A 12,746-nucleotide genomic window follows, 5' to 3' on the forward strand; every position below is an offset into this window, starting at 1 on the left:
TTCCTGAATAACTGTATGGCTACTAGGCTAACAGTATTCTGTACTGGAATCCCTATGAGATGGTGACACAGCCTATAATGCATGCATGTACGCTTGTATGCGTTCTCTCATACAGCTCTGAGAAAGTAGAACCCTATGTATTATTGTATATAGCTATATAATAAACAATTATTTTGTTTACAACATAATATGTTGGCAATATATCTGAGAAATGATCAATCTTCAGTGGTATTGTTCTCATATGAGTAGTATGTGAGGGATGCATTCATAGTCTTACTCATTTAGAAATATCAAATCATCATCAAAATACAAAAATAATACAGTAAGCACACTAGATTTATAAACAATATATTGTTTTTACAACAAAATATATTCTTCTTGTCATTTGAAACTGAGAAATACAAACACACAGTCCCCTATCCAGCCATGTTTGGCCTAGGTCTTTAAAATGGCCAAAACAGTTAAATATTATATTCTCTCATAGACACATACATGAGGACATCAAGAATGCCTTCAATAAGTACACATGATGGCCACTAAGTAAGGTAAAACACTGGATGTTTGGTCTGCAGTTTACCTACAGAGATGGAACTACATGGAATTCAAGATGTCAATATCAATGTGTGTCCCAAATTAATAATAGTTCCTAATCATAATTATTATGATAATGATGCACCACCCCCCACTATAGACACTTACATGGCTTTAGTTGTGGTTGAATGTTGGGGAATTGATGCTTGCACACAGACAGACGTTCAGTCTCACTGCCTCACAAGACAAACTGTTTTGCTTTCAGTCATTCAATGCAAGAGAGGAATATTTAAATGCAAATCCACACCATAAGAGTGTTAAAGCCTTGACAGGGAAGCTGCGAAATAAGACATGATAAATAAAGTTGGGGAAAGCATGAAATACAGTATTTGGATCCAAAGCAGATTATTGAAAATACTATAATGGAAAAACAAACTGCAAGTGTTGGTCTAGGCACTTTTTTTAAAAACTCCTTTTTTTCCCTCATAGTTTTTTTTCTTTCTTTTTTCATTTTTGCTATTGGCACAGCTGGGTCGTGTGTGAGATATTGGGAAAAAGGTTGTAAAATGGCTACCAGAACAGAGAGCAGAATGCATTGGACCCTTTGGAGATTGGTCAAGGGGAAAAGCCTGGGCTCGGGGGGGCTTGACGGGAGTAGGAATGAGTGGACTGACTCCAGTCAGGGCACTGGCAAGATGGCATCACTGAGGGCCACGCCGCTTACGAGGACTTCTCTTTCCGTGCTCTGGGCGAATCGGCTCCATTGGCACTGACAGATCCATTAACTCCATTAGCTACAGGGGAATAGAGAACATTGTTTACTGTAAATACAGTATGTTGCCATACCTATAAAACATACATACTTCAAAAAGTTGGGATTTATTCACTGTGCATATGGTGAAATTATTACTGAACGCTATTTTTAGATATATTTTGTTGTCAGAAAGTTTGTCAGCCTACAACTGTACAGATATTAAATATTTTTCCAACTTTCCAACATTCTCAGCCCTGGACAACCACACTGGGTGCATCTTGTGTATTTAGTGGCTGCGTTACCTGTTAATTTTCATTTTGGCGCCAATGTTAGCAGGTCAGAGCAGGCACACTGCCTCTGTGACTCATGTAACAAACACAGTTAAAGCCGCTCTGTTGCAGTGACTCCTCTAGAGTTTTGATGTGGAGTCTATTCTTCACGTGTGTGAAGTGAGTGAGTGGTTCAAGTAGAAAGATTTGTTGTAGCAGTGCTGGTGTGGACACACACACTTAACCAAGCCGCAGCAGTTCTGCGAAGCTGCCATCCTGCACACCTAACGCATGCTGTGTGTCTCAAGGACTATGCAGGAATTGTCTATGTGGATCTATGTGGAATTGAAGCAAATAAAACAAAATAGATTCCAAACACCAAAATTCCTTTCTTTCAGGAATACATTTGCCAGCTGGACATTTTCAAAAGTTGTTCTTTAATCAATTTCCACTCATTTCAAGAGGAAAACATAGACAGTTAACTTCACAACCAATAGAAAATTAGCCCTTTCTATCTATAATTAACCAGAAGGCTACAGCGTTAAACAGTCCTAATACAGGTTGCATCTTAAATTGTCAGCATTTATGTGCAATTTCCCTCCATTTTAAAACCAAAAGCAATACCTGCTGCTATGACGACGACGGCCAACGCTAATTTTAGCGGCCCTCAATGTTAGTCAACATCTGTTTCTGGCTTCTGGTTGCCCATTATCTGATGGTGACCAGACCCACCTTTGTTCTTGGACTTGCTTTTGGACGGGGCCTGTTTCTTCTTCAGGCTCTGCTGCAGCTGGGCCTGCTCCCGCCACCTGCGCAGCTGGAAGTTGATGAACTTCCACATCATGAAGGCCTGAGTGCTGCAGATGGCTGCCAACACCGTGACTCTGCAAAAAAACATGCACACACACACACACACACACACACAGTCGTGTCAGTCACATGCGTTAAAGGCTCACCATCTTGCCTCAATCCACTAGTGTTCATGCTCAATTTTATTGAGCGTTTAACTCTGCTCAATTGGCTGCAATAGCATTTATGTTTGGACAGAAGCTGCAGTGGAGAAAAAGTTAAGATTAAAGATTAAGTCAAATATAAAGTGCTTGGCTTAAGATGACGAACTCAAAGAGCAGAGGTAAAAGGGGTTATAAAACTAAAGGGCTAACTAGTGGGCTCAAACAGGTCCAATATGAGTATTGATGTAATAAATGTAATTAGTTTAAGTGTGCTGGTGTTTGATTATGATTCCTCAGTTTGCAGGTGTTAATCTACTTGTTTTACCATGTCAATAAGGAAATTGCTGAGATTACTTTTATTCAGGTAACAATATATTTGTTTATCCAAGAACAAATCTCACCGGACAAAAAGGACGTTGAAGTTTCCTGTGGCCAGATCCAGGCCTTGCTGTTCAGCGCCAGCAAGGCCAAAGCCCACAGTGAGAACTGACAGAGACAAGGTCAGCAGGCGAGCGAGGACAAAGAGGATAGCCCATACGGTGAACCTAAAAATTGTGCACACACACACAAACACACAGTGAGAGAGGTTGGATGTATTTTCTTACTTTTACCTCCTATTACCTCCAGGGGTGATAATGAAATCTACTGCTTAAATATTGAAACTATTTAATAATTTCACAACAGTATAATTGAACTCCAAACCAGAAATTATTTCAACAACAACACACCAGTTAAAATGGTCGCTTAGGCTACGTTTATACATGGCCGGCTATTTTCATAAACGGACATTTCATGTGACGTTTGAGAACCTTAAACCCCGTTTCTCCCAGTTGACACGACAACACATAACCTGCGTTATCAGAAATCTCCACTTTGGCCGGAGTTTTTAGAAATAATCGTTTTCTGTGAAAAAACTGGGTTTTCGTATAAATGAGAGGCCAAACGGCAGGGAAATGTGCGTCTTCCCTTCGTGTAAACGGGGCCTTAGTTTCACTGGACTAGCTAAAAAAGGCCAGCTTTCACTTGCACATTTGGGCAGGTCAGGCCAAACTCACCCTGTCTGTCTCTCTTCATTGCTGAAATACACCAGGCGAGCCACGTGGAAGAGGAACTCCACAAAGTAGTGCAGGACAAACAGGACCAGGCCCAGGCGGTTCAGGCTGAAAGACAAACCTCAGTCATCAAAGAGCCTAATACATCGACCGGTCATTTGCTATGGGAAGTCCTAACCTAGTATCCAGACATAGTACTCATGGTAATAAAATAATATATACACTACTGTTCATCGCTTTGGATCAAAGTGTCTAAAATGTAAATGTCATGTCAAAGTAAGTCCTGGCCCACAATTCAACCAAGCTTAGAAGAGCGACTGAATTTCAAAAAGAAAGCTATCAGAGTATAATAGAAGTTTAAGAGCTATGTATATTCCGCTCAAGAATAAATAGTTTACATGTGGATATGAGATACAGTTCGGTTTGGTAAATTAGTAATATAAATGAATGCATTAATACAGTACAGTAGAATATAAATATAAATATATATATATATATATATATATATATATATATATATATATATATATATATATATATACACACACACACACACTTCAATATAAATATTTGTATTATTATCCAAAAAATAAATAATAATGATTACTTTAAAATGTATGCTCCTGCGATGTGTACAAGATACAGACTAGTGTACACCAGCTGACGGGGAATATCCTCCTAGGAATGAAGGATATAGATAGATAGATAGATAGATAGATAGATAGATAGATAGATAAAACAGAAAATTAGGAACATTAATGCCAGCACTCCTCAGAGAGCTGTGTTTAGCCAAGGAAGTCAACACACAATTACAGGAAGTCACCCAGGCCTCCTTCTTGTTGGCCAGGACATCCCAGTCAGGTTATTCTGGACACTTGTGTTGACTTAACAAACTTACTTTCTTGATCTTCTGGAAGTAGAGTTCAGGAAGTGCATGTAGCCAATAGCCCAGTTGACAGATGTAGAAGAACTTCATCTGGAACCTGCCGTGGAAGAGGCGAGACATTTAGCATTTCTGCAACACCGGACAGATCACCGGACTCATCAATGCTAATGACATTAGTTGGCAACACTTTTCATAGATCACGGTGCATCATAAAAAGACAGGCTGGGGGCTAATGTCTGCTAATCCAATCAGAGGACGGTGTCTGAACAATCCACTCTCGTTTCACGCTGGACGCCTGAGCATATCAGCTTTCAAATAAACCCCTGACTAATGACTTGTCATAGAGTGAAGCATTACAATGGTCATTAGACAAGCTAAATAAACTGAAGCCCCCACTCATGCACATACACACGCACAAACAAACACACACATGCCAACAGGGCAAGGGGAGTAGAGCAACTCAAAGCTCTTTCTCGCCCGTTAAATCAGACAGCCGGACACACCCACCCAGGAAGTCCATCTCACTGCTCCCATTAATCGAGCAGACACCCTCCTAAGACCCAACGCACACGTTTATCTTCTCAACACGGCTGTGTATTCCCATTAGCCAATGTCTACTTACGGCATCAGGGCGTGGGGGTAGCCTTCCCAGAGACTCACAGGATTGGACAGGAGGTTCTCCTACACGGACGACAAACAGGCAGAGTTAATAGTGTCAGGAAGGAGGTCAAAACGGGAGTAACTCAAGACAATGTGTTGTTGACTGTATGTAAATATCCTTAATGCAGGACTGCGTACTTTGCACCCGCACATCAGAGTTGTTTATGCTAAGGATTCGGACAGGAAAAGTCTAAAATGTTAGAAAACCTTTTATATGTGGCCATTGAGGCCCGTTCTAATAACATAGCACAAGCTAAATCCCTAGACACACCTGAAAGAAAAGCAATATAATCTGAAGGATTACAACACAGGACTGTGTTCTCGACCCGCCTAGCACTTACTGAGAGGATGATGCTGGCTCCCCATCCGCACGAGAACAGGTAGAAGGCACTCAGCTGACCTGACTCGTTGAATTTGCTGTGCTTGGTCTTGGAGAAGTGCATCTTCCGGTTGATCTTCTGCAGAAGAACGCAAGTAAGGAGAAGTTGGTTAGGTGGCATCCATGTATATGTATGTGTATGTGTGTATGTGTGTGTGTGTGTGTGAGAGAGAGAGAGAGAGAGAGAGAGAGAGAGAGAGAGAGAGAGAGAGAGAGAGAGAGAGAGAGAGAGAGAGAGAGAGAGAGAGAGAGAAAAGGAGAGCTAGAGACTAAAGATTGGATACAGAGACTATGTGAATGTCTGTCAGTGTGTGTGTGTGTGTGTGTGTGTGGAGAGAAAGCTCTTTGAGAGACATATATAGGGCAAGTGTAGGAGCCAGGGCAGGAGTCAGTGCATGTCAGACTGTGTGTGCCGACCACACTGTTCCAGTGACACTTACGTCGAGCACATACTCCTGGATAATGGCATGCATGATGATGGCCACCAGCATGTAGAAGAACACGGTGGCCAGGTCCTTAAGGCCATGCTGAAAGTAATTCACTGACGTCTCCTCAGGTCCCTCTGCCAAATAGAAGACCACAAACGTTAACGTTTTCATCCTTTAGCTCCAGCTCTAAGCCCCTTGCTCTACTGCTACAGAACCATACAACACTGACAACTCAAATGACACTGTCAAACAACACCGTTTCAGATAACAATGTGACTCAAACACAAAATGTGACTCAATGGAAATATTGAAACAGACGCAACAAATCAGCATGCTAGATGGACTTATGATTACGGACTTCCATTATCAACTCATTGTCCCATTATCTCAGAAACAAATGAACATCTGGCGTACATCATTTCCATTCTACCAGGCATCTAGAGCAAAAGCACTTCTCCAGTCAAAGGGCTGTTAATAGAAATGTCAAAAGATCTGTATTTGACAACTTTAATACCAGGTTGATTAAAACAGTCTTGTGACACGTTGAGAACATGTCAGGAACATCAGACAATTGTAACTAGGCTATTTACTGACCAGTGACCTCATCTGCAGATCGAGAGTAAGTGACTACACTTGAAAATGTATGCAGTGGCAAAAAAGTGATTTGACCTTAGATTTTTGGCAGCTACAGTATCCCTGTCTGACCCCTACTGGGGCTGACGACGTGGCCTAGCTACTTACTTCACTTAAGCACACAGTGTCAAGTGAGCGGCAGAGTCTGTGTGTTGAGTGTCTTTTTCTATAGTAAAGCATGGGGCCATTTGAAAGCGAGATTTAATTAGCAAAAGTCTTACTTTACAAAGAATTGTTTATGATAAAATAAAAGCCAAAGTAGAAATGAGACCAACTTCTTCCACTTTCTTCTTACTAATTTCAGAAATCTGGTTAGGGATATCAACATGTGAAACAAAACTTTAAAAAGACCAAAGTTCTATGCCATCAGCAACAATCTTACCGTTGGATGAGATGGTTACGTTGTACTGTACAGTTATAAACAAAACTGCGAACTTTGATGTGACCTGCAATGAAAGTGAAAGAGGTTTGGAGTGCTTTATCTTGATGGTTAATAAAACAACAAGCACAACATCCAGACTACAAAAAATTTAGTAAACCTTCACAACTAGATGTCGAATACTGATAAAGTACCGCCGCAATGGCAAAATCCCTGAGCTGAGTACCCGAAAAATAGTGACACCTCAGCTTCATGAAAAAACATCAACTCCCAGGATGCATTACTGAAGCAACGGTCGCGCAGATTTTTTTTTTTTAATCGAGGATGCTATACAAACTCAAATGTAGAGAATAAATGCTTTACAATAAAGGGCTGGAGAACATATTTTTAAGTTAAATGTTGAACTCAAGCTTCTTCTGTTGCCAAAATAAATGTAAACGTGTTCGGAAGTAATGGTTGTAGTGTAAACGTGATGTCTGAACGATGACAGCGCTCTCAATCGCTCAGTGATTGCCACGTAACACTTGATCTGCGCGTAAAAGTAACCATGCCGAAGTGTGTTGCACAATATGGTAACGTTAGGCTACAATCAAAACAGTTTGCGCTGCATATAAAAACGTAGTCTATGCTTTAGTTGCAAATAACAATCATTTCATATAACGGACTTATACATGGCCAATGCCATTATTCTGTTTCTTTTTTACTGGCGTAGATTGCCAACAAGTTAACACGCTAACAAAGCCTGGAAATCAGCGTAAAGCTCAACAGACAGCAAATACGAGAATACGTTTGACGACTGAACTTCGTGATTTCTACTGAAATTGTGAAAAGTCAGACCCAAATTACACATTTGACTAATTTTAAACTGCCGTCTGGTATGAGGAAACTGGCGCTTTCATTTTTCAAACGTATCGACGTTTGTGGACGGGAGGATACGCATTCTCCCCTCCAATGGCAGGCTACACACATCTACAAGAATTCTATTTGGCATCGACAAGCATGGTGCTTGACGAGAAGTCCAAACTTAGCCTACCTCAAACATAAGCCCAAGAAGAAACACCATAGCAACACAGGAAACAATGTCTGCATGGTTCTGGATGACAAATTCATGGCTGAGAACCGGAGGGTTCTTGTTAGTCTTCTTTCGGATCCCCATTTTGGTTTCTTATGACTACAATAAACAAGAGTAAACCGGCAAACACGTCCCTAGTAGTTTTTATCAAGGCGCGCCGGTCCGTCAAATAACGTTCCAGACCACCTCCCGCTGACTCCCCGACAGCACGATCGGCCAAATGGATAGACCGACTTTCTCTTCTTCTTCCACCTTCAATTGTTTCTACGTAAAGGACCTTAGGTGGTCGTGAAAACAGCATTACTATGTGATGCTGCCCCCTCTGCACTGGGAGTATAAAACTGGAAAAGTTTGAGTAAAGGCATTGTGCACGTTTTTAGCGTAGCCTGTTTCGAAGTTATTTTGATGGTGAACAAACGTAGCCCTTGGGAGAATGACGCGCATTCCCGTACTGCACCAGCCTTGCAACTTCGCTCTCCCCCGACCAAAACAATCACAATTAAATTCACGCAATTAATTGTTTAATCTTTTAATAGACTACGTTGTCAGTCGACATGGCTCCTTTAGATTATCTTTGTCCGTTTGTAAACAAATCAACATGTAGGCCTACAGTGTCCAGGGGGAAGGGTGCAAGCCATGAGTGGTATGACAGTTCTGTAAAATACAAATATATGGGGAGCCCAGTAGCGGAAAAAATGAATCATTGGATTGGATTGCTTCATTGCTTGGTAGCCTATAAGCAGAGGCGGACAGAGTATAGCTTCATTACTTGAGTAAAAGTTTGCTACATTTTACTAAGTACAAGTAAAAGTACAACAGTCAGATGTCTACTTAAGTAAAAATACTATTTTGTAATTGAAACACTTGAAGCGAAAACTATCATTAACTTGTTCAGAAAATTTTAATAGTCTGGCGAGGTGGGGCCACAGGTTGGCATATTCCCAGGATGGACCTGCTGCGTCTTCATCCATTGTTTCGTCCATGGTTTCGTCTCTAATCTAATCTCTTATCTAATCTAAATCTGACCATGGAGTTGACTTTGGCGGAAAGCTGAAGGTGATTGCTGATAGGCTGTCCCCAGTGGTTAAATTGGCTTTTGTAAGGAGGGGGAGCCCTTATTTACGGTGAATGGTCATCATTCAAAATCGCGTCGTAAAATGACAATGTGTTTTTACACCAAATGGGCTCTTTTTCCAGTATTAATGTAAGGTAGGGCTACTATTGTCTCATATGTGGGAGGGGGGGTTTGGGGGTCCTCCCCCAGAACATTTTTAATTTCTTTGATGTGATTTCCTGTAATCTGGTGCATTTTGGGGTTGGCCAATACTACATTTAATCAGATTCATAGCCTACATCCTGATTTGTTGATATTGAGGCAATGATTCCATGCAAAGGCTTAGGCTTCAGGGCCCCCTGACCCCTTGGGGCCTGGGCCCAGTAGGCCCGTGCAGTAATCCATCCCTGGCCTACTTTATTGTTATTTTTACCTTTAATGTTTTGCCTCTCTTTAGGGTTTTTCTACTAAATGCATAGTTCTATAGCCTACTTCAAAATGACCGATTCTGCACACTTCTGGGTTTACATCTTCAATCTCTACCGCCCCTCAAAACATCTTCCAGGGTCCATTTCATCGTTTCATCGTTATAGATCAGGGGTGTCACTAGGCATAAACTGCACTGGGACACAAGCCCCCCTAGGGGGGTCCGGGGGCATGCTCCCCCGTAAGAAATTTTTGTATATTTTAACGTTTAAATGCATCAATCTAGTGCACTTTCAAAAGAAATTCAGAGGTTAGACTTAATAATTACATAATATTATATAAAATTATTATAAAATATAGGCCTATGGATGGAAATATTTGTGCTGTAGTAGTATTTTGCGGTTCAGAGTTTTAACCGTGTACACACAGATTAGTTATGATACTGCAATAAGTTCACAACCACAAAGCATATTTTCTGAGTTTCTTTTTAGAAATGGTCAAAAATAGTGTACATTTCAGCACTCCATGAAATTATGCAGTAGCCTGTAGCAGAACAACCTGTGTTGGCTTAAGCTATTCATATTGGTCATTGAGTTATATTGGTCATTGTAATGGTCCTCTATACATGCTATATCTGGGCTACCCATATCTGGGAAAGTAGATGTGATAATTCTTAATGTGTTATGACAGCCTTTATATCAAGAACAAAAACATTTGCGTCTCATGATTTTTTCCCTCATATTTTTGCATTCATGGCATTAGGAAACATTATATTATATTAGTATATTATATTATATTATATTATATTAGGCTATATTATAGCATCTGGCAATATAACAACCATGATGGTGGGATACTCTGGCTAAGCAATTTACAGAAATGTTTCTACTGACATACTGTAGGCTAAATAGTTTAGATGAGAATACATTATAATTTTGGCCCAAAGTTGGAGACCATGTAGAAATGTGTTGCAATTTAAAATAGGCTACTCGGGAACCGCGTTGTAGCCTACAGATGTATGCGTTATCGTATTCGGCAAGGTCTGCTGTTTATTGTGATATACGGTTCGCCTTGTGTTGAGTTTAGAGTTTGTGCAGACGTGTACAGAATGCAAATATGATTAGGTCTACATTTCATACAAGTTCAATGTTAAGTTTCTCGCGAACCATTTAACACACCACTTGGCGTTAATATCATTGGACAGCTTAGATTCCGCTCGTTCACGTGATATCTGTATGATATCTGTGTGACGAGTACACTGCGAGAAATTAAACCTGAACTTGAGATTTTACTGGGCCACGGAAGTTCAATATTAGGCTAGTCTTGCTAATTATTCAGTCTCATATGCCATGTATTTGGCAGGAGATGAAAAATAATTCTAGTGGAATAACAAGGTTGGTGCTGAAGGAGACGGAGCTGAGCTCCGGCAGGGTGTGTTGTGGACCTGAGGAGGCGGAGCTGCGCTCCGGTGCGCTCCGGCCCAATTTAACCTCTGGCTGTCCCAATCAGTGGCGCCTGCACAATCCAATCACGTTTGAGAGGGAAACAACAAATTGAGGGTTTCCGAGATTTTTCTTTTTTCCTTTTTTTTTAGAAGTAGTAACGGGTACTCACGGTTATGGATAGAAATGTAGTGGAGTAAAGAGTACAATTTGCCTCTCAAATGTACTTGAGTAAAGTCATGATACTGTCCGGCTCTGCCTATAAGGGACTAGATGTACGGCATAGCGGTATAAAATGAATACGACCGCCGCTCACACGCTTGTCAATTTGTCTCCTTCTATTACATCCCTTAGCCTACTCTTGAAACTTTTGTGTATGTTTGTATGTATGTGCGAGTGTGTGTGTGTGTGTGTGACTGTGTGCGTGCCTGTGTGTGCGTGTGTCTGGTTGTGTGGATGTGTTTGTGTTTACATGCGTATGTGTTTTTGGGGTTTCGGGGGGCCAAGCAGAGGCGGGGGAGGGGCCCCTCGGGACCAAACACATTTTTTCCGTAAAAGTCTAGTGGGGCTACACGCCCACCAAGCTTCATGTGCCCCGGTGTTTCGGTGTCGGTATCGTTGACCAAAAATTCAGGAAGATGACAAAAAAAAAGCGGCAGTGATAATTAATTGCATAATAAGATCTTTCAGTTCCTTATTTCAACATTCTTGTCCCATCTACTTAGAACTTCACTCTCCCCTGACCAGGAGAATCACAAATTACTTTACACAATTGTTTGAAATCTTATATTAGCCTATTACCTTGTCAGTCATGGCTCTTCCAGGCCTTTGCTGGTTGAGCCTAAACAAATCCATAGGCCTACAGTGTTAAGGGGGAAGGGTGCAAGCCATGAGTGTAGCCTATTTATGACAGTTATGACAAATACTCTGTAGGGGGAGCCCTGTAGTGGAAAAAAATGAAACATTGGATGGGATTGCTTGGTAGCCTATAAGATAATAATTACTTATGATTATGATGTCTTTTAGTTCCTCATTTCAACATTCTTGACCGGTTTGTTACATTGTATAAATCTGAGAATACTTGTTGGCTCTCTCTGATGATGTGGTAACATTAATTTATCTGATATGTTCTCATAATACACCCGGAGAAATACATCTGAGATTGTCCCAAATTAGTCATCACTGATTTAAAGAACAATTCCTAATTACTATAGAGCAAATTGGTTGTTTGCCATCTGAAAGACATACTGAAAGAAAACACTTAATGAATCACCTTCATAGCACATCTGGCAATCAAAGAATCTCTGTTTTTCCATATGGAATACAAACACATTGCACATATACATACACACATTCATATTACAGACTCACATGCATATAGGCTAATACAAATGTCACATTTCTGAGGGACAATAAAATATCAGATCAAATCTCAAATATATCATAATGCACAAATGACTTCCCAAAACATTAATTTAAACAATTTGTTCTTTAAAATCATTGGTAACGTTTATTGAGAAAGCACAAATTCATTTGTAGCAAGCCAAGCTGGCATAATAGCTTTACAATAACAACAGATGTCATGATGCAATGACTCTGTGAGGTAAACAAAGGCCCTGGAGTCAAACATATTTCTCCTCTTCATCTCTCATCTGAGGGGGGAAATGGAGAGATGTTGTAAGAGCTTTCATTTTTCTGAAAGGATTGTTTTATGGGTTTACGTTTTAGTTGTCAAATGTATTACATTATATTAAAAATATAAGATGTACCATCTGTCCTTATTGGTATCTGTGAAGTGGAAAGGATTGGACTGACGCTGGTTGGAAAG

The 12,746-nt window shown here is 40.6% G+C and overlaps 1 protein-coding gene across 1 annotated transcript; it reads right to left on the reverse strand.

Moving 5' to 3' along the window:
• Positions 1-332: 332 nt before the first annotated feature.
• On the reverse strand, positions 333-8,239 carry tram1 (translocation associated membrane protein 1). The gene is made up of 11 exons (XM_076290927.1): positions 7,958-8,239; positions 6,928-6,991; positions 5,925-6,046; positions 5,447-5,563; positions 5,068-5,126; positions 4,458-4,542; positions 4,167-4,237; positions 3,563-3,667; positions 2,909-3,052; positions 2,287-2,438; positions 333-1,325 (listed from the first exon to the last, which is right to left on the reverse strand). Exons 1-11 carry the CDS (start codon positions 8,078-8,080, stop codon positions 1,252-1,254), a joined length of 1,116 nt encoding a protein of 371 aa, XP_076147042.1. The 5' UTR covers positions 8,081-8,239; the 3' UTR covers positions 333-1,251.
• Positions 8,240-12,746: the final 4,507 nt, after the last annotated feature.

This window comes from Alosa pseudoharengus, unplaced genomic scaffold (assembly GCF_046254945.1).
Source record: "Alosa pseudoharengus isolate Yale_2024_CS ecotype anadromous, Long Island Sound unplaced genomic scaffold, YU_APseudo_1.1 YU_APseudo_1.1_scf_18, whole genome shotgun sequence".
Taxonomy (NCBI): domain Eukaryota; kingdom Metazoa; phylum Chordata; class Actinopteri; order Clupeiformes; family Clupeidae; genus Alosa; species Alosa pseudoharengus.